This window comes from Pleurodeles waltl, chromosome 7 (genome assembly GCF_031143425.1).
Source record: "Pleurodeles waltl isolate 20211129_DDA chromosome 7, aPleWal1.hap1.20221129, whole genome shotgun sequence".
NCBI lineage: Eukaryota > Metazoa > Chordata > Amphibia > Caudata > Salamandridae > Pleurodeles > Pleurodeles waltl.
In genome coordinates this window covers 3,963,496-3,981,331 of record NC_090446.1, presented here as the reverse complement: position 1 = coordinate 3,981,331, position 17,836 = coordinate 3,963,496, and the positions used below count along the sequence as shown (strand labels likewise).

General features: G+C 46.9%; 1 protein-coding gene and 1 long non-coding RNA gene across 5 annotated transcripts in view; both read right to left on the bottom strand.

The window, feature by feature from the left end:
• Window positions 1-17,836, bottom strand: part of LOC138303505 (uncharacterized) — a 1,082,407-nt gene that overhangs the window by 767,782 nt on the left and 296,789 nt on the right. The gene's annotated exons all lie outside the window — the stretch shown is intronic.
• The window catches only part of LOC138303490 (zinc finger protein 2-like), a 56,681-nt gene continuing 50,259 nt past the window's right edge, over window positions 11,415-17,836 (bottom strand). For 3 of the 4 annotated variants that reach the window (XM_069242667.1, XM_069242665.1, XM_069242666.1), the window contains one exon: window positions 11,686-15,797. In XM_069242667.1, coding sequence (XP_069098768.1) covers window positions 15,016-15,797 — 782 coding nt within the window. In that variant the 3' untranslated portion in view covers window positions 11,686-15,015. Of the gene's footprint in view, window positions 11,433-11,685; window positions 15,798-17,836 lie in introns of those variants that run through there. The other variant, XR_011205404.1, reaches the window with a different exon arrangement.

Sequence of the window (17,836 nt, the reverse complement as noted above, 5' to 3'; positions counted from 1 at the left end):
CTACCCGGACAATTTCCTCCACCATGACCCTGAGCTCCTCCTCCAAGAACCTGGGGTGTCTTTGCCGTGCCATGGGGTAGTGTAGGTGATGTGTGGGGTGGAGTGTGTGGTGATATGTAGTGGTGTGTTGTGTGAGGTGCGTGGAAGTTGTGTGGGTGATGGTGTTATGTGTCTGTGGATGCTGTTGTACTTGCTGGCGGTGTCTCTCTCTGGCCTTCTTTCTGTATTTTTTGTCGTGGGGGTTTGTGGGTGTGTGTTTTATATTGTAGTGTATGTGTGGGAGTGGTGTGTGTATGTGTGTCAGGTGTGTGTATTTTGAATCGTCCAATGTGGGGATGTTTTATAAGAGTGTGTGTATTTTAAGCGGTGAGGTGTGTACCGCCAATGGAATACCGCGGGTGAAAGACCGCTGTGTGGATTCGTGTGTCGTGATAGTGTGGGTGTATTTCTGTTGGCGTGACGGTGGAGGTTTTGTTTTCGCCAGTTTATCACTGACCTTTGGTGTGGCGGACTTGTGTGGGTGTTTGAATTTTGGCGGATTCCGAGATATGGGTCATAACAGCTGTGGCGGAATTCCGCGGCTGCGGCGGTGTGTTGGTGGTCTTCTGCATGGCGGTAAGCTGCTTTTACCGCCAATGTTGTAATGAAGGCCTATGTGTTTTGAGCATCACTTTGAACTCTGCACCTGACCGGCCCTGAGCTGCTGGTGTGGTAACTTTGGGGTTGCCTTGAACCCCCAACGGTGGGCTACCTGGGACCCAACTTTGAACCTAGTAAGTGTTTTACTTACCTGTGAACTTAACATTTACTTACCTCCCCCAGGAACTGTTGATTTTTGCAGTGTCCACTTTTAAAACAGCTTATTGCAATTTTTGTCAAAACTGTACATGCTATTGTGATTATTCAAGGTTCCTAGAATACCTGAGTGAAATACCTTTAATTTAAAGTATGGTTTGTAAATCTTGAACCTGTGGTTCTTAAAATAAACTAAGAAAATATATTTTTCTATATAAAAACCTATTGGCCTGGAATTAGGCTTTGAGTAGGTGTTCCTCATTTATTGCCTGTGTGTGTACAACAAATGCTTAACACTACCCTCTGATAAGCGTGTTCGACCACACGACCACAAAATAGAGCATTAGAAATATCTCTTTTTGCCACTATCTTACCTCTAAGGGGAACTCTTGGGCTCTGTGCACACTATTTATTACTTTGAAATAGTATATACAGAGCCAACTTCCTACATTGCTGGATCAGCGCTGGGGTCTAAGACTTTGCATCTGCTGGACTACTCAGCCAATACCTGATCACACGACTAAACTCCAAAAATTGTCATTAGAAACAGATTTTTGCAATTTGAGCTATTTTTCTAAATTTTTAAAAGTCCTGCTGCTAGGGCCTTGTGATAGTCCCTGTTAGCATTTCATTTAGAGTTTAAAAGTTTTGTAAAAGTTTGGATTAAGTTCTAGAGATAGTTTTAGATTCTTAAAAAGTATCCCAACTTTTAGAGAAATAATGTCTACTGCAGAAGAGATGGTGGTGGAGCTCAACCTCACCCCTTACCTGCATCTTAGGATGTCAGAGTTAAGGACTCTCGGCAAAAATCAAAAAGATAAAAACTGGATAAAACCCTACCAAAGTACAGCTCCAGGAGCTCTTGGCAGAGTTTGCTAGCGACAACCCCTCTGAAGATACCCTCACAGAGGATGATGCTAGTGAAGTGGAGGACAATCTCTTCCCTCCACTCCTGGTTAGGGAAAACAGGGTTTCTCCAACCCTGACTCCACAAGTAATAGTCAGAGATGTTGCTTCTCCCACAGGGAAGTCCAACAGCTCTGGAAGCATTGAGGGCAGCCTCAATGAAGATGAACTCCTGTTAGCCAGGATGGCCAAAAGATTGGCTTTGGAGAGACAGCTCCTAGCCATAGAAAGGGAAAGACAAGAGATGGGCTTAGCTCCCATCAATGGTGGCAGCAATTTAAATAGGGTCAGAGATACTCATGACATGCTAAAAATCCCCAAAGGGATTGTAACAAAATATGAAGATGGTGATGACATCACCAAATGGTTCACAGCTTTTGAGAGGGCTTATGCAACCAGGAAAGTAAACAAATCTCACTGGGGTGCTCTCCTTTGTGAAATGTTCACTAGAAAGTGTAGGTGTAGACTCCTCACACTCTCTGGAAAAGATGCAGAATCCTACGACCTCATGAAGGCTACCCTGATTGAGGGCTTTGGATTCTCAACTGAGGAGTACAGGATTAGATTCAGGGAGGCTCAAAAATCCTCAAGCCAGACCTGGGTTGATTTTGTTGACTTCTCAGTCAAAACACTGGATGGTTGGATTAATGGCAGTGGTGTAAATGTTGCTTCTCCCACAGGGAAGTCCAACAGCTCTGGAAGCATTGAGGGCAGCCTCAATGAAGATGAACTCCTGTTAGCCAGGATGGCCAAAAGATTGGCTTTGGAGAGACAGCTCCTAGCCATAGAAAGGGAAAGACAAGAGATGGGCTTAGCTCCCATCAATGGTGGCAGCAATTTAAATAGGGTCAGAGATACTCATGACATGCTAAAAATCCCCAAAGGGATTGTAACAAAATATGAAGATGGTGATGACATCACCAAATGGTTCACAGCTTTTGAGAGGGCTTATGCAACCAGGAAAGTAAACAAATCTCACTGGGGTGCTCTCCTTTGTGAAATGTTCACTAGAAAGTGTAGGTGTAGACTCCTCACACTCTCTGGAAAAGATGCAGAATCCTACGACCTCATGAAGGCTACCCTGATTGAGGGCTTTGGATTCTCAACTGAGGAGTACAGGATTAGATTCAGGGAGGCTCAAAAATCCTCAAGCCAGACCTGGGTTGATTTTGTTGACTTCTCAGTCAAAACACTGGATGGTTGGATTAATGGCAGTGGTGTAAATGATTATGATGGGCTGTACAATCTGTTTATGAAAGAACACCTTTTAAGTAATTGTTTCAATGATAAACTGCATCAGCATCTGGTAGACCTAGGTCCAAGTTCTCCCCAGGAATTGGGAAAGAAGGCAGACCATTGGGTCAAGACTGGGGTGACCAAGACTTCCACAGGGGGTGACCAAAAGAAAGGGGTCACAAAGACTCCCCAGGGGAAGAGTGTTGAGACATCCAAGGGTAAAAGTAAAGAGTCTTCTACAGGGCCCCAAAAACCTGCTCAGGAGGGAGGGTCCAAAGCCTCTTCACAATCCAATTTTGGGTACAAGGGTAAAAACTTTGATCCCAAAAAGGCCTGGTGTTGTAGATGTAATCAGCAGGGACACCAAACTGGAGACGAGGCCTGTCCCAAGAAAGGTTCCACTTCAAACTCTACTCCAGTTAGCACTGGAATAGCCAGTCTCCAAGTGGGATCAACAGTGTGCCCAGAGCAAATCAGGGTTCACACTGAAGCTACATTAGTCTCCGAGGGTGGGGTGGACTTAGCCACACTGGCTGCCTGGCCGCCTAACATGCAAAAATAAAGGCAGCAGCTCTTTATTAATGGGACTAGAGTAGAGGCCCTGAGGGATACAGGAGCCAGTGTCACTATGGTGACAGACAAACTGGTTTCCCCAGGACAATACCTGACTGGACAAACTTATCCAGTCACCAACGCTGCCAATCAGACTAAAGTACATCCCATGGCTATGGTAACTTTAGAATGGGGAGGGGTCACTGGCCTGAAACAGGTAGTAGTCTCCTCAAATATCCCTGTAGAATGTTTGCTTGGAAATGACCTGGAGTCCTCATCATGGGCTGAGGTAGAACTCAAAACCCATGCAGCCAGGCTGGGTGTGTGTCAAGACAAGGGCACAGTGCAAGGCTCAGGGTGAAAAAGTGGTGTTGGAGCCTGGAATAATGGATCAACCCTCCAAGAGGAAAGGAAAGAAGAGTGGGGAACCAGCTTCAACACAACAAAAGAAAGGGAACCTCTCTTCCCATGAAGAAGTTCTGCCCTCTGAGGGAACTGAGCCCATGGAGTTGAAACCTTATCAGGTTGAACTCTTAGGCCCAAGGGGACCCACAAGGGAACAGCTGTGTAAGGGGCAAGAAACCTGTCCCTCTCTCGAAGGCCTTAGGCAGCAAGTTGCTGAAGAGACCAAAGGAAAAATCAGTGGAACACATAGGGTCTATTGGGAAGATGGACTCCTTTACACTGAGGCAAGAGATCCCAAACCTGGTACCACTAGGAGAGTGGTAGTGCCTCAGGAGTTTAGAGTTGATCCTGACCTTAGCCCATGATATTCCACTTGCTGAGCATCTGGGACAAACCAAGACTTGGGAGAGGTTAGTCAACCATTTCTATTGGCCCAACATGTCCCAGAAAGTTAAGGAGTTTTGTGCCTCCTGTGCCACCTGTCAAGCCAGTGGTAAGACAGGTGGCCATTCAAAGGCCCCCCTCATTCCACTTCCAGTGGTGGGGGTCCCCTTCGAAAGAGTGGGAGTGGACATAGTGGGTCGACTTGAACCTCCCACAGCCTCAGGGAATCAGTATATACTAGTAGTAGTGGATCATGCTACTAGGTACCCTGAAGCAATTCCCCTTAGGTCCACTACTGCCCCTGCAGTAGCCAAAGCACTCACTGGTATCTTTACCGGAGTGGAATTTCCTAAGGAGGTGGTTTCTGACAGAGGTACGAACTCTATGTCAGCATACCTTAAACACATGTGGAATGAGTGTGGGGTGACTTACAAATTCACCACACCATACCATCCACATACCAATGGTCTTGTGGAAAGATTCAACAAGACATTGAAGGGCATGATCATGGGGCTCCCTGAAAAGCTCAAAAGGTGATGGGATGTCCTCTTACCATGTCTGCTTTTCGCCTACAGAGAGGTGCCTCAGAAGGGAGTAGGGTTTTCCCCCTTTGAACTTCTGTTTGGCCATCCTGTAAGGGGACCACTAGCTCTTGTGAAAGAAGGCTGGGAGAGACCTCTTCATGAGCCTAAGCAAGATATGGACTGTGTACTAGGCCTACGTTCCAGGATGGCAGAGTACATGGAAAAGGCAAGTAAAAACCTTGAGGCCAGCCAACAACTCCAGAAGATGTGGTATGACCAAAAGGCTGCTATGGTTGAGTTCCAGCCAGGGCAGAAAGTCTGGGTTCTGGAGCCTGTGGCTCCCAGGGCACTTCAGGACAGATGGAGTGGCCCTTACCCAGGGGTAGACAGAAAGAGTCTGGTCACCTACCTGGTAGACCTAGGCACTAGCAGGACCACCAAAAGGGTGATCCATGTGAACCGTCTCAAACTCTTTCATGACAGGGCAGATGTAAAAATGTTAATGGTTACAGGTGAGGACCAGGAAGCTGAGAGTGAACCTCTCTCTGATCTCCTCTTCACTGACCCTAAATATGGCTCAATAGATGGAGTGATCTATTCAGACACCCTCTCTGGCCAACAGCAAGCTGACTGTAAGAAAGTCTTACAACAGTTTGCTGAGCTCTTTTCCCTAACCCCTGGTCAGACACACCTGTGTACCCATGATGTGGACACAGAAGACAGCATGCCTGTCAAAAACAAAATCTTTAGACAGTCTGACCAAGTTAAGGAAAGCATCAAAGTGGAAGTCCACAAGATGCTGGAATTGGGAGTCATTGAGCACTCTGACAGCCCCTGGGCTAGCCCAGTGGTCTTAGTCCCCAAACCTCACACCAAATATGGCAAGAGAGAGATGAGGTTTTGTGTGGACTACAGAGGACTTACTTCTGTCACCAAGACAGATGCCCATCCCATTCCAAGGGTAGATGAATTAATTGATAAATTGGGGGCTGCCAGATACTTGAGTACCTTTGACTTGACAGCAGGGTACTGGCAAATAAAAATGGCACCAGGAGCAAAAGAAAAGACAGCATTCTCCACACCTGATGGGCACTATCAGTTTACTGTGATGCCCTTTGGCTTAAAGAATGCCCCTGCCACCTTCCAAAGGTTGGTGAATCAAGTCCTTGCTGGCTTGGAGTCCTTTCGTGCAGCTTACCTTGACGATATTGCTGTCTTTAGCTCCAGCTGGCAGGATCACCTGAAGGTTTTGCAGGCCCTGCAAGCAGCAGGCCTCTCTATCAAGGCATCCAAATGTCAGATAGGGCAGGGTACTGTGGTTTACTTGGGACACCTTGTAGGTGGAGGCCAACTTCAGCCACTCCAACCCAAGATCCAGACTATTCTGGACTGGGTAGCTCCAAAAACCCAGACTCAAGTCAGGGCATCCCTTGGCTTGACTGGTTACTATTGGAGGTTTGTGAAGGGATATGGATCCATAGTGACACCCCTCGTAGAGCTTACCTCTAAGAAGATGTCCAAGAAGGTAAACTGGACTCTAGAATGCCAACAGGCCTTTGACACAGTGAAACAAGCTATGTGCACAGCACCAGTTCTCAAAGCTCCAGATTACTCCAAGCAGTTCATTGTGCAGACTGATGCCTCTGAACATGGGATAGGGGCAGTTCTGTCCCAAACAAATGATGATGGCCTTGACCAGCTTGTTGCTTTCATTAGCAGGAGGTTACTCCCCAGGGAGCAGCGTTGGAGTGCCATTGAAAGGGAGGCCTTTGCTGTGGTTTGGTCCCTGAAGAAGCTGAGACCATACCTCTTTGGTACTCACTTTGTAGTTCAAACTGACCACAGACCTCTCAGATGGCTAATTCAAATGACAGGTGAAAATCCAAAACTGTTGAGGTGGTCCATCTCCCTACAGGGAATGGACTTTATAGTGGAACACAGACCTGGGACTGCCCATGCTAATGCAGATGGCCTTTCCAGGTTCTTCCACTTAGAAAATGAAGACTCTCTTGGGAAAGGTTAGTCTCATCCTCTTTCGTTTTGAGTTGTGTAAGGAAATGCCTCCTTGCCATGGTTACCCCCTGACTTTTTGCCTTTGCTGATGCCAAATTATGATTTGAAAGTGTGCTAGGACCCTGCTTACCAGGCCTCAACACCAGTGTTCTTTCCCTAAACTGTACCTTTGTCTCCACAACTGGCACAACCCTGGCACCCAGGTAAGACCCTTGTAACTGGTCCCCCTGATACCAAGCGACCTGATGCCAGGGAAGGTCTCTAAGGGCTGCAACATGTCTTATGCCACCCTGGGGACCCCTCACTCAGCACATACACACTGCTTGCCGGATTGTGTGTGCTGGTGGGGAGAAAATGACTAAGTCGACAAGGCACTCCCCTCAGAGTGCCATGCCAACCTCACACTGCCTATGGCATAGATAAGTCACCCCTCTAGCAGGCCTTACAGACCTAAGGCAGGGTGCACTATATCAAAGATGAGGACATAGGTGCACGAGCACTATGCCCCTACAGTGTTGTAAGGAAATGCCTCCTTGGCATGGTTACCCCCTGACTTTTTGCCTTTGCTGATGCCAAGTTATGATTTGAAAGTGTGCTGAGGTCTGCTAACCAGGTCCCAGCAACAGTGTTCTTTCCCTAACCTGTACCTTTGTTTCCACAATTGGCATTCCCTGGCATCCAGGTAAGTCCCTTGTAATTGGTACCTCTGGTACCAAGGGCCCTGATACCAGGGAAGGTCTCTAAGGGCTGCAGCATGGTTTATGCCACCCTGGGGACCCCTCACTCAGCACAGACACACTGCTTGCCAGCTTGTGTGTGCTAGTGGGGATAAACCGACTAAGTCGACATGGCACTCCCCTCAGGGTGCCATGCCAACCTCACACTGCCTACAGGTATAGATAAGTCACCCCTCTAGCAGGCCTTACAGCCCTAAGGCAGGGTGCACTATACCATAGGTGAGGGCATAAGTGCATGAGCACTATGCCCCTACAGTGTCTAAGCAAAACCTTAGACATTGTAAGTGCAGGGTAGCCATAAGAGTATATGGCCTGGAAGTCTGTCATGCACGAACTCCACAGCACCATAATGGCTACACTGAAAACTGTGAAGTTTGGTATCAAACTTCTCAGCACAATAAATGCACACTGATGCCAGTGTACATTTTATTGTGACATACACCCCAGAGGGCACCTTTTAGGTGCCCCCTGAAACCTTGACCGACTATCCGTGTAGGCTGACTGGTTTTAGCAGCCTGCCACACACCAGACATGTTGCTGGCCACATGGGGAGAGTGCCTTTGTCACTCTGTGGCTAGTAACAAAGCCTGTACTGGGTGGAGGTGCTTCTCACCTCCCCCTGCAGGAACTGTAACACCTGGCGGTGAGCCTGAAAGGCTCACCCCCTTTGTTACAGCACCCCAGGGCACTCCAGCTAGTGGAGTTGCCCGCTCCCTCTGGCCACGGCCCCACTTTTGGCAGCAAGGCCGGAGGAGATAATGAGAAAAACAAGGAGGAGTCACTGGCCAGTCAGGACAGCCCCTAAGGTGTCCTGAGCTGAGGGGACTCTGACTTTTAGAAATCCTCCATCTTGTAGATGGAGGATTCCCCAAATAGGATTAGGGAAGTGCCCCCCTCCCCTCCCCTCAGGGAGGGGGCACAAAGAAGGTGTAGCCACCCTCAGGGCTAATAGCCATTGGTTACTAACTGCCCCAGACCTAAACACACCCCTAAATCAAGTATTTAGGGGCTCCCAGAACGCAGCAAGATAGATTCCTGCAACCTAAGAAGAAGAAGGACTGATGAGCTGAAAACCTGCAGAGAAGACGGAGACACCAACTGCTTTGGCCCCAGCTCTACCGGCCTGTCTCCCCACTTCTAAAGACACTGCTCCAGCGACACATTCCACAGGGTCTAGCAACCTCTGAAGCCTCAGAGGACTACCCTGCATCTAGAAGGACCAAGAACTCCAGAGGACAGTGGCTCTGTTCCCCAAAGACTGCAACTTTGCAACAACCCACATTTCCCGCCGGAAGCGTGAGACTTTGCACTCTGCACCCGACGCCCCCGGCTCGACTTGTGGAGAACAAACACCACAGGGAGGACTCCCCGGCGACTACGAGACGGTGAGTAGCAAGAGTTGACCCCCCTGAGCCCCCACAGCGACGCCTGCAGAGGAAATCCAGAGGCTCCCCCTGACCGTGACTGCCTGCTTCAAGGAACCCAACGCCTGGAAACCACACTGCACCCGCAGCCCCCAGGACCTGAAGGAACCAAACTCCAGTGCAGGAGCGACCCCCAGGCCACCCTCTACCTAGCCCAGGTGGTGGCTAACCAGAGGAGCCCCCGTGCCTGCCTGCATCGTTGAAGAGACCCCCCGGGTCTCCCCATTGATTCCTATTGAAAACCCGATGCCTGGTTGCACTCTGCACCTGGCCACCCCTGTTCCGCTGAGGGTGTACTTTCTGTGCCTGCTTGTGTCCCCCCCGGTGCCCTACAAAACCCCCCCGGTCTGCCCTCCGAAGTCACGAGTACTTACCTGCTGGCAGACTGTAACCGGGGCACCCCTATTTCCATTGAAGCCTATGGGGGTCATTACAACCCTGGCTGACGGTGTTAAAGCGGCGGTAAGACCGCCAAGAGGCCGGCGGTAAAAAAAAATTTTGCAATTCGCCATTGATTGGCTGCTTGTGATGCCACTCTTTTGCCCGCTGCGTAGAACTTTCGACTCTCTTTATCAGGTGGTGGGGCATCCCCTGATGATTGTGAGTTCTCCCTTTTTCTAGCAGCCCCCACTACCACTGAGTCCGGAGGGAGCTGTTGCGTTATAAACACTGGGTCTGACAGGGGTGGTTTATATTTCTTTTCGACCCTCAGCGTGATAGCTCTCCTCTTTACAGGCTCTTGGAAGACCTGTTGTGCGTGCTTGAGCATGCCCGGTAGCATTGGCAGGCTTTGATAGGATGCGTGAGTGGATGCCAGAGTGTTGAAAAGGAAGTCATCCTCCACTGGTTCCGAGTGCATTGTTACGTTGTGGAACGCAGCTGCCCTTGCTAGTACTTGCGTATATGCTGTACTGTCCTCTGGTGGTGAAGGCTTGGTTGGATAACACTCTGGGCTGTTGGCCGATATAGGTGGATCGTACAGATCCCAGGCATCCGCATCATCTTGGGTCATCCCAGTATGTGTGGGTGACTGCATGATCGGTGTACCCACTGGTGACAGGTGTGGTGATTGCAGTTGGGATGGTTGTGGTGAGACTTGTGGTGGTGGTGACTTGTCTCTAATCACTTTGGCTTTCGGTTGCAATTCTGTTTCTTGAAAGGCTAATTTTCTTTTTGATTTGAGAGGAGGGATGGTCTGTATCTTCCCTGTATCCTTCTGGATTTGTAACCTTTGTTGCGTTCGATCAGGTTCTTCTACATCCAGATCTTGCTCAAATCTATGCCTTTCTTTGAGCTGCATAGAAAGCCCTTGCTCCTCAGTGTATGATGACCGTTTCGGCTCCTAAGCCGGTTTTTTCGTTACCGAAATTCCTAATGTGATTGTCTTTTTCGGTTCCGAGGAGCTTTTTCGAGGCTTGCCTGATTGGACAACTCGATGACGAATTTTTTCGGTGCCGGAATCTCGGGTTGAGCCACGGCCTGCTGACGGTGGCGTCCCCATGGCCTTGAATTTTTTGGTGTGACCCTGGGTGTGGAATGGGGCAGGTTTACACACACAGTTTGTTGCACCGTCGAGGGTCGTTCACCGTCGGATTCACCCGAGTCTGTTTCTTGGATGGAAATTCTTTCTTCCTCCGACGTCGAAATATTGTCACGGTTTCTACGCCATTTGTAGTCTTCTTGCGCGTCGAGCTCTCAAGGTTTTCTTCGATCAAAACGCTCGGCAAGCTTCACAAGTATCCTCCTTGTGTTCGGGCGACAAACACATGTTACAGACCCGGTGCTGGTCTGCATAAAGATACTTGGCGTGACACTTAGGACAGAAACGGAAGGGGGTCCGGTCCATTAGTCTTGGACAACGGGTGTGGTCGGGACGACCAGGCCTTGATAAAGAGCAGAAGCCCCGAAGGGCCGCCAAAGTGGTCTTGATGTCATTGCCGATACAATAAAACTAAACCGGTACCGAACGACAACAATACCGATGAATTTTCGATACTTAGCTAACTTTCCCGATTCGAAATACGTAACGAAGAGGAACACGTCCGAACCCGATGGCGGAAAGAAAACAATCTAAGATGGAGTCGACGCTCATGCGCAATGGAGCCGAAAGGGAGGAATCCCTCGGTCCCGTGACTCAAAAAGACTTCTTCGAAGAAAAACAACTTGTAACACTCCGAGCCCAACACTAGATGGCAGGAACAGTGCACAGCATGTGTATCTGCAGCTACACATGCCATCAAACATATATATATATGTATATGTGAAGTAAAGAAAGTATATATCAATTAAACAACTATAATTTAATTCAATTCATTGTAAAGGTAACACATTTTATTACATGTGTTCTAAAGGTGCGTGTGGAAATGCAAGTGTGGTAACAACTGATATTCGCCATAGGTCAGTATCACAAGGAGTCAGGACTCGAGAACATGGTGGTACGCCGCATTTGAACTTTCCTATATGGACAAAGAACAAGTAAATTAGTGCCTACATACAAATGCAGCATGTGCAGACCTTCAAACATTCCACAAATCGCAGTGGTAGCCCTTAAGGTAAAAGGCAGTGCATGGGCTGGGCCACAGGGCTACACATAAATCAAGTCAGACAAAGGGCACGTATAACAAGAGATGATTTCAAAATGCGTGCAAAAACATCCTATGAAGGCTAAAACAGGAAGGCGGAATAGAAAAGAACAGAAATAACATACCATCAACGTTAATATAAATATTTTATTATATAAGGAATACAAATATAATTTACAATGAAGAGTGAGTGACTGTAAGAAACAAACCTGTGTTGCACTGTGCAAGCGGCACTCTTCAGGAAGACAAGTAGGCAGAAAAAACATTAAAACCTATGAAGAAGGGGGGATCCAGGGAAATCAGTGGCAATGGCGGCCTTTAATGCAGCTTTAGGTATTTACAATAATGGAACTGATGTGTGAACAGAGCAAGTTCAAGGTACACCAGGCTGTGCAGCATGACGGGGTTACACCTTTCAACATGAGGACAGACGGAATGGCAACTAAAGGTTATTATGACTTGCGTGCCACTCGTCTCAAATTATTGGCAAGTGTTGAACTACCTTTAAAAGGCCTATTATAACTCATGAGAAGCTGAATCCCTGGGCGGATTACTGCTCCGTCCAATCACTGCTGACACAATGGACTTACACTGCATTATCTGGGTACAGGAACACTAGGGTCAACTTAACCAACCAGAAGATCCAGCTGGTAAAATTGCAGGATGATTGGACAGGGGCTGCAGGCACAAACGCAGTCCAGCCCCTGCCTGATCCTCCTATGAGACAGTGAGCATGGATGGCCCCTCCACCTGGCTCTCCCATTCCCACTACAGACATCACTTTCTTCCACCCACCCCAGCTCCAACATACTACCTTTTCAGAGCAGTGGTAAATGGTAGCGCAAGTCAGCATGGAAAAGGGAATACCATATATAATCGGTTAGGGTAAAACCAGGTCCACAAGGCTAATCCAGGCAACAAGGAAATGAACTCAAAACTTTCACATCCAATGCCTCAAACACTTCCTGCACCTTATTCAGACCTGGATGTCAGGCAATTACCAGAAGCTCAAGCCCACCAAGTCAGAATTAAAAAGGAACAATGAATAACTAGTTCAATGACTTGGGCCTGTACGCATCTGAACCTCAACTTTCATCCAATGTCTAGCCACTAGTATTTACAACGGACACCAACATCACACTCAAAAGAGGCATCACCAAAAAAAAAAAAAAAAAAACACAGCCTGGCCCAGACTCTCTCTACTGAAGAAAACAAAACCTTTCCTCTCAGAAAGCAACTTCACAACTCCCATCTAACTCTCAAATCTGGATGGCACTGATGTTTTGCTCCACAGCATTCCAGACTACACACGCCCGTCCCAAGGACATCCCATCTCCCACAACATAACGTATCAGTGGCCTGAAGAAATATATCCACATCTCCATTTCTCCAGCATGATGAAACTCCACCGTATCCCCATGCTGTCTGAATTATCTTTATTACTAACAGTGTCATCTGCAAAGACATCCCGACTGGCAAGCCTACCCACATGGCAGACAAGCTCCTGCCCTCCAGGGTCTTGTAGCACACCTGCAGCCGGCACAGCGTCAGACTGGCGAAGAAGTGCAAATATTCAAATGCAAGGCAACAGGCCTTTTCCATCTATGCACTCAGGAACTGGAGTGACATGCCAGTATCCATTGAGGCTGCCACAATACTGCAATAATGTAGGAACAAGCCGATGACACACATCTTTAAAGTATGCCACATTATAATGAACTAAGAGTCTACGCTGATGCTCAGAACCTTTTTCACCATCTTTTGAGTGTATCCTTGCCTTAAACCTGTACAGCCCTTTGGGTGTCTTTAGCTAGGTTTGCGCTGTATAAATAACAAATACACCCATACATGCATTTATTTTGTGAAATAGCTTCTTTCTGAAGATCATATTCTGCCAATGTGATGTCTTGGTCATCCTGATGATTTATATTAACATGTATATTACCATGCCCCCTTGCACATACAACCAGTCATTTGTGACTTCACTGTCTTTTGTGTGCTCAGGTAATTTCATATTCCCCGGTCTAGGGAGCACAGATAGAGGTAGAGCTTCTGGCCCTTAGTGCTTCTAGTTTCTTTTATATCCTATATGCATACCAGAAAAAAAAGTTTACACTTTCTTTTTTCTATTATACTCTGTACATCACTTTGTTATATTTTGTCACATACATTAAACACATATCTATTCGCTCTGTGTGGAGTCTCTGAAATGGACTTGAAGTAATTACTGAAGTACAGACCCACATACAGGAGCCAGCATTTGCCAGGACAATGATTTAATTCACAACTCCTGCAAACTAAGGGCAAGTGATCTGCTAACATCCTTCATAGTGTAAAATATCCACTTCTTTCTGATGGTCATACTCTTATTTTAATAAACATCTAGGCCCTCATTGCGAGTCTGGTGGTCCTAGGACCGCCAGTCACCGGTGGCAGTCTGACCGCCACATTATGGCCATGGTAAAAGCGCCAGTCAGACCACCGGCACCACTGTTTTCCCTCCACAGGAGGGGCTGGCGGTGCTAGCGGTCCTAATCCGCCAGGGCAGGGCTGCATTCAGCACCTCCCTGGGGATTACGAGTCCTATCTCTACCAGCTTTTTCATGACGGTCCCACCGCTATGTGAAGGCTGGCAGAGACATGGTGCAGGGGGCACTAGGCATGGGCAGTGCAGGGGCCCCCGTGGACAGCTCCCGTGCTTTTCACTGTCTGCTTAGCAGACAGTGAAAAGCAAGACGTGTTGTGTTGCAACCTACGCACTGCAACATTGCCGCCGACTCGATTACGAGCCGGCGTCAATGTTGTGAACTGTTTCCCGCTGGGACCCAGCAGAAAACCCGTAATAGGGGGCGCGGGAAGGTCACCACACTGGTGGTGACCTGACTGCTCGAGTTTGGCGGGCGGCCTTTTCTGCAAGCCAAACTCGTATTGAGGGACCTAGTCCTGACAGCTTCAAAATTCATATTAAACTACACTTTTGAACACATGGTTTAACTGTTGCGGTCTTACCTTTGGCTAGTTCACATCATTTTGCCTCCCTCATGATCAGGGCTCATAGTGCCGACCATTTGTAATTTTATATCACTACTGGTGCAGGATGGGTAGCGGCCACCTCTGGCACAGGACTTTTACTAAAAGATATTCTTTTAGCCTTTCCGGAACCAGTTAGTCTCCAGCACATCTCTGGTGGCACGGTAAGCACACCGGAGGCTGAAGCTGCTCGGGAACACACACTGACTAAGGTATATCTCAGCACTTGTAATGATCAGTGATGACTACGAAACAAGTGACAAAGATTGCTCATAAATACTGTCCCCCACAACTGTGGGGAAACTATAAAACGGCCGATAGAAGACTACATGTACCAAAATACACTGGGAGCCGTCCTGGAGTGCCACCACCAGCGAGAGTCCAGCAATGCACGAGTACGACCAGCCGCCGTGTGTACACTGCAGAATCACCACTTTGCAGTTTCTTTAATTGTGTCTGGTTCTGGCTCCGTTGTTTCCTGCTTATTACAATATTCTAGAGTTTTTAGAGTTTCCAGTAAAACAAACTCACAATGTTCGTCTGCTTTTCTATGTATTTTCTCATGCCTAAAGTAATGGTGCTTTTGAGTGAAGCTTTTGCCACATACGCTGCAGTGATACGGCCGCTCGCCGGTGTGCATCTGATGGTGCCGCTGCAGAATTCCATTCTGATTGAAGCTTTTTCCACATATATAGCAGCGATAAGGTCTCTCTCCCGTATGTATTTTTACATGCTTGTTAAGGTTTGATATTGAATAAAAAGTTTTTCCGCATTCGTTGCACGTGTTTCTCCCTTTTACGTTATGTGCTCGTTGACGCCCAGAAGGGCTATTTTTCTGCCTGGTCTGTTCACGTTCAAGACTCCCACTTGCTTCCAAACTTTGCTGTAGGTTCGATTTGTGTGCAGTAATGTAATTTATTGATGTACTTTGAGGTTTACTGTATGTTTGTGATCTGTGACCCAAGGTTGTTATTTCATGAAAATCAAGATGTTGTATTTGATTGAAAGCTTGCTGCTGTGGGGTACCCTCCTCTGCTCTCTGCACCTCATTACTGTCTGAAAACTCAACGTTCACTGAATTCATTCTTTCGTAAACATTCAGGGCTGTGTCTGTGTCAAACTTTTTTAACTTTGGTTCACACAATCTCGATGCACTGTTAGATTTTAGAGAATTAGCGTTGCTTTCATTCCTGTCAAATTCCCCATTGCCTGTTAAAATATAATTAAACATTATTAGATGTCTGCGTGTAAGGAGAGCAGCAGCGTTTCCATGTCATACAGAAGATAGGGGTGAGCAGTAATTCCATACTTATGCACAATATTGGTTACAAAACAGTAATGCAAACAGCGAGAATACAAAGAAAATAACTGGAAAAAATGGTCTGATGGCAAATTAAAGGCAAGTTCCATTGAGCTCTACACCCTCTGATCAGAGTTAGAGTGTAATCCTGAATTAACTGGTAAGAAGAGCTACTGGACAAATTGAAATAACAAATCCTGCAAGGCAAACCACAGTCACTGTTCTTCCTCCTCCAGACATTTCACCAGGTAAAATCTGCTGAAAGCTGCGGATGAGGAGCTGAATAAAGAAGGGAATATATGCAGGAGTCATGCCTTGAAAAACTGATTCCTAAAGTAATCATACATTTTTAAATGGCTGTTCAGTGCTAAAACTGCCGAGGGCAATCCAGCTTCTCGAAATTACTGATTCTTGAAATGTTGGCAGTTGTGGAAGCAGGAATATAGATTTGGTATTCGCAATGTACTTGGAGTAAGGCCCTAAATAACCTAATGTTTCCATTTCTGTTTGCTTAGTAATTGCATTCATTAGGTTTATGAATGTTTTCAAGTTAATTTTTTTTTTTTTTTTTTTACTAATTCTGAACTCTTTGTGAGCAGCATTATTCCTATTTCTGAAGTGAGGGAATTGTATCTGAGCCTCCATTACTGCTACTAACCTAGGGATCTTCAGTCATCAGGTCACACGGTCCAACTGCGAAGTTGGATGTAACTGAAGTGTTCGGTGTTATATTTTAAGCTGTTTAATTTGCTGAAATGTGCAGCATTACGGCCCTAACTTAAGTTGGCCCTTATACCGGGTGGTGCTACTAGTCCCAGAGTTAGATTCTGGGGATACTGGCAATAACAGGACCACATTCTACTAGAGCAATAGGAGTTTGTAGCCAGAATAGAAACTCTGGACAATTGCAACCCTTCTTCGGCTGGTTTAATGCTGTGGAAATACCACATAAAACTCACAAAGAGGACCAGTGGAGCTGGTCGAACGTGTATAGGTTGTGCAGTGTTCAGGGGAAGTAATGACATTTCAAGATGTTTTGGTTTCCTTGAGGTAGCTGCTAGTCGACAGAGTTTGTGAAGTGGACTCTGAACATCGGCTCGGTAAAGGTTGGACCACGCCGAAGATTCAAATTGTGAATCCGCGAGGTGCTTTGCCAGAGGTTAGAAACAGAGTGGCGTGTCTCCCATACCCACTTGTCGTTCTTGCTTTCGGTGCTGTCACAAATGTCCCCAATCTTGAACTACCTTGTCCTTCAATGTTAGGCCGTGGCACACGGCAATAATAATAATAGTGATTATCTTGTTTTCATAGAGAACGTTGTGCAGAGGGTCTGCCAGCTCTGAGCACACCTATGACTGATCTTTATACCTGTGCAGTTTTTTTTTTTAATGTTTGGTGTACAAATGTGGAACACTTTCTGTGTATAACACATATTGGAGAAAAATAACTAAATGTGACCTGTTGAGTGTATGTTTCCGGTTTGGAATAATCCTTTGGGCATTCTAATGGAAACACTTCCGTGAAGGCGGAATGATACATCACCACCTCACAGTATGAGGTGAAAGGGGCTGGTGTGGTGGATGCTCAGACCGGCAAGCACCGACACCACGGCACATGGTGGCTGCAAGGGAGTGATGCTTGCAGCTGGGAAACCATCCATAGGGTAACAGGCACAACATTTCAGTTGTTTGCTTTAACAAGTCACAGAGGTAGAAGGTTGTGTGACTGCTCGAGAAGAGATTGGTAACGTTCTCACTTCCTAGTGTCCTGGCTATTGTAGATCATCGGTTTTCTAGTGCACAGCTCACAAAATATGGGTTTCTCAGTTTCAGGAGAAAAGAGACAGACTAACAGACTGGCCAGGACTCTGATACTCTATCGGCAGAGGAAACGTTTAAAATGAAAATACCATAAATCCTGGAGCTCTGGTTCTGTTTTTATTTGCATA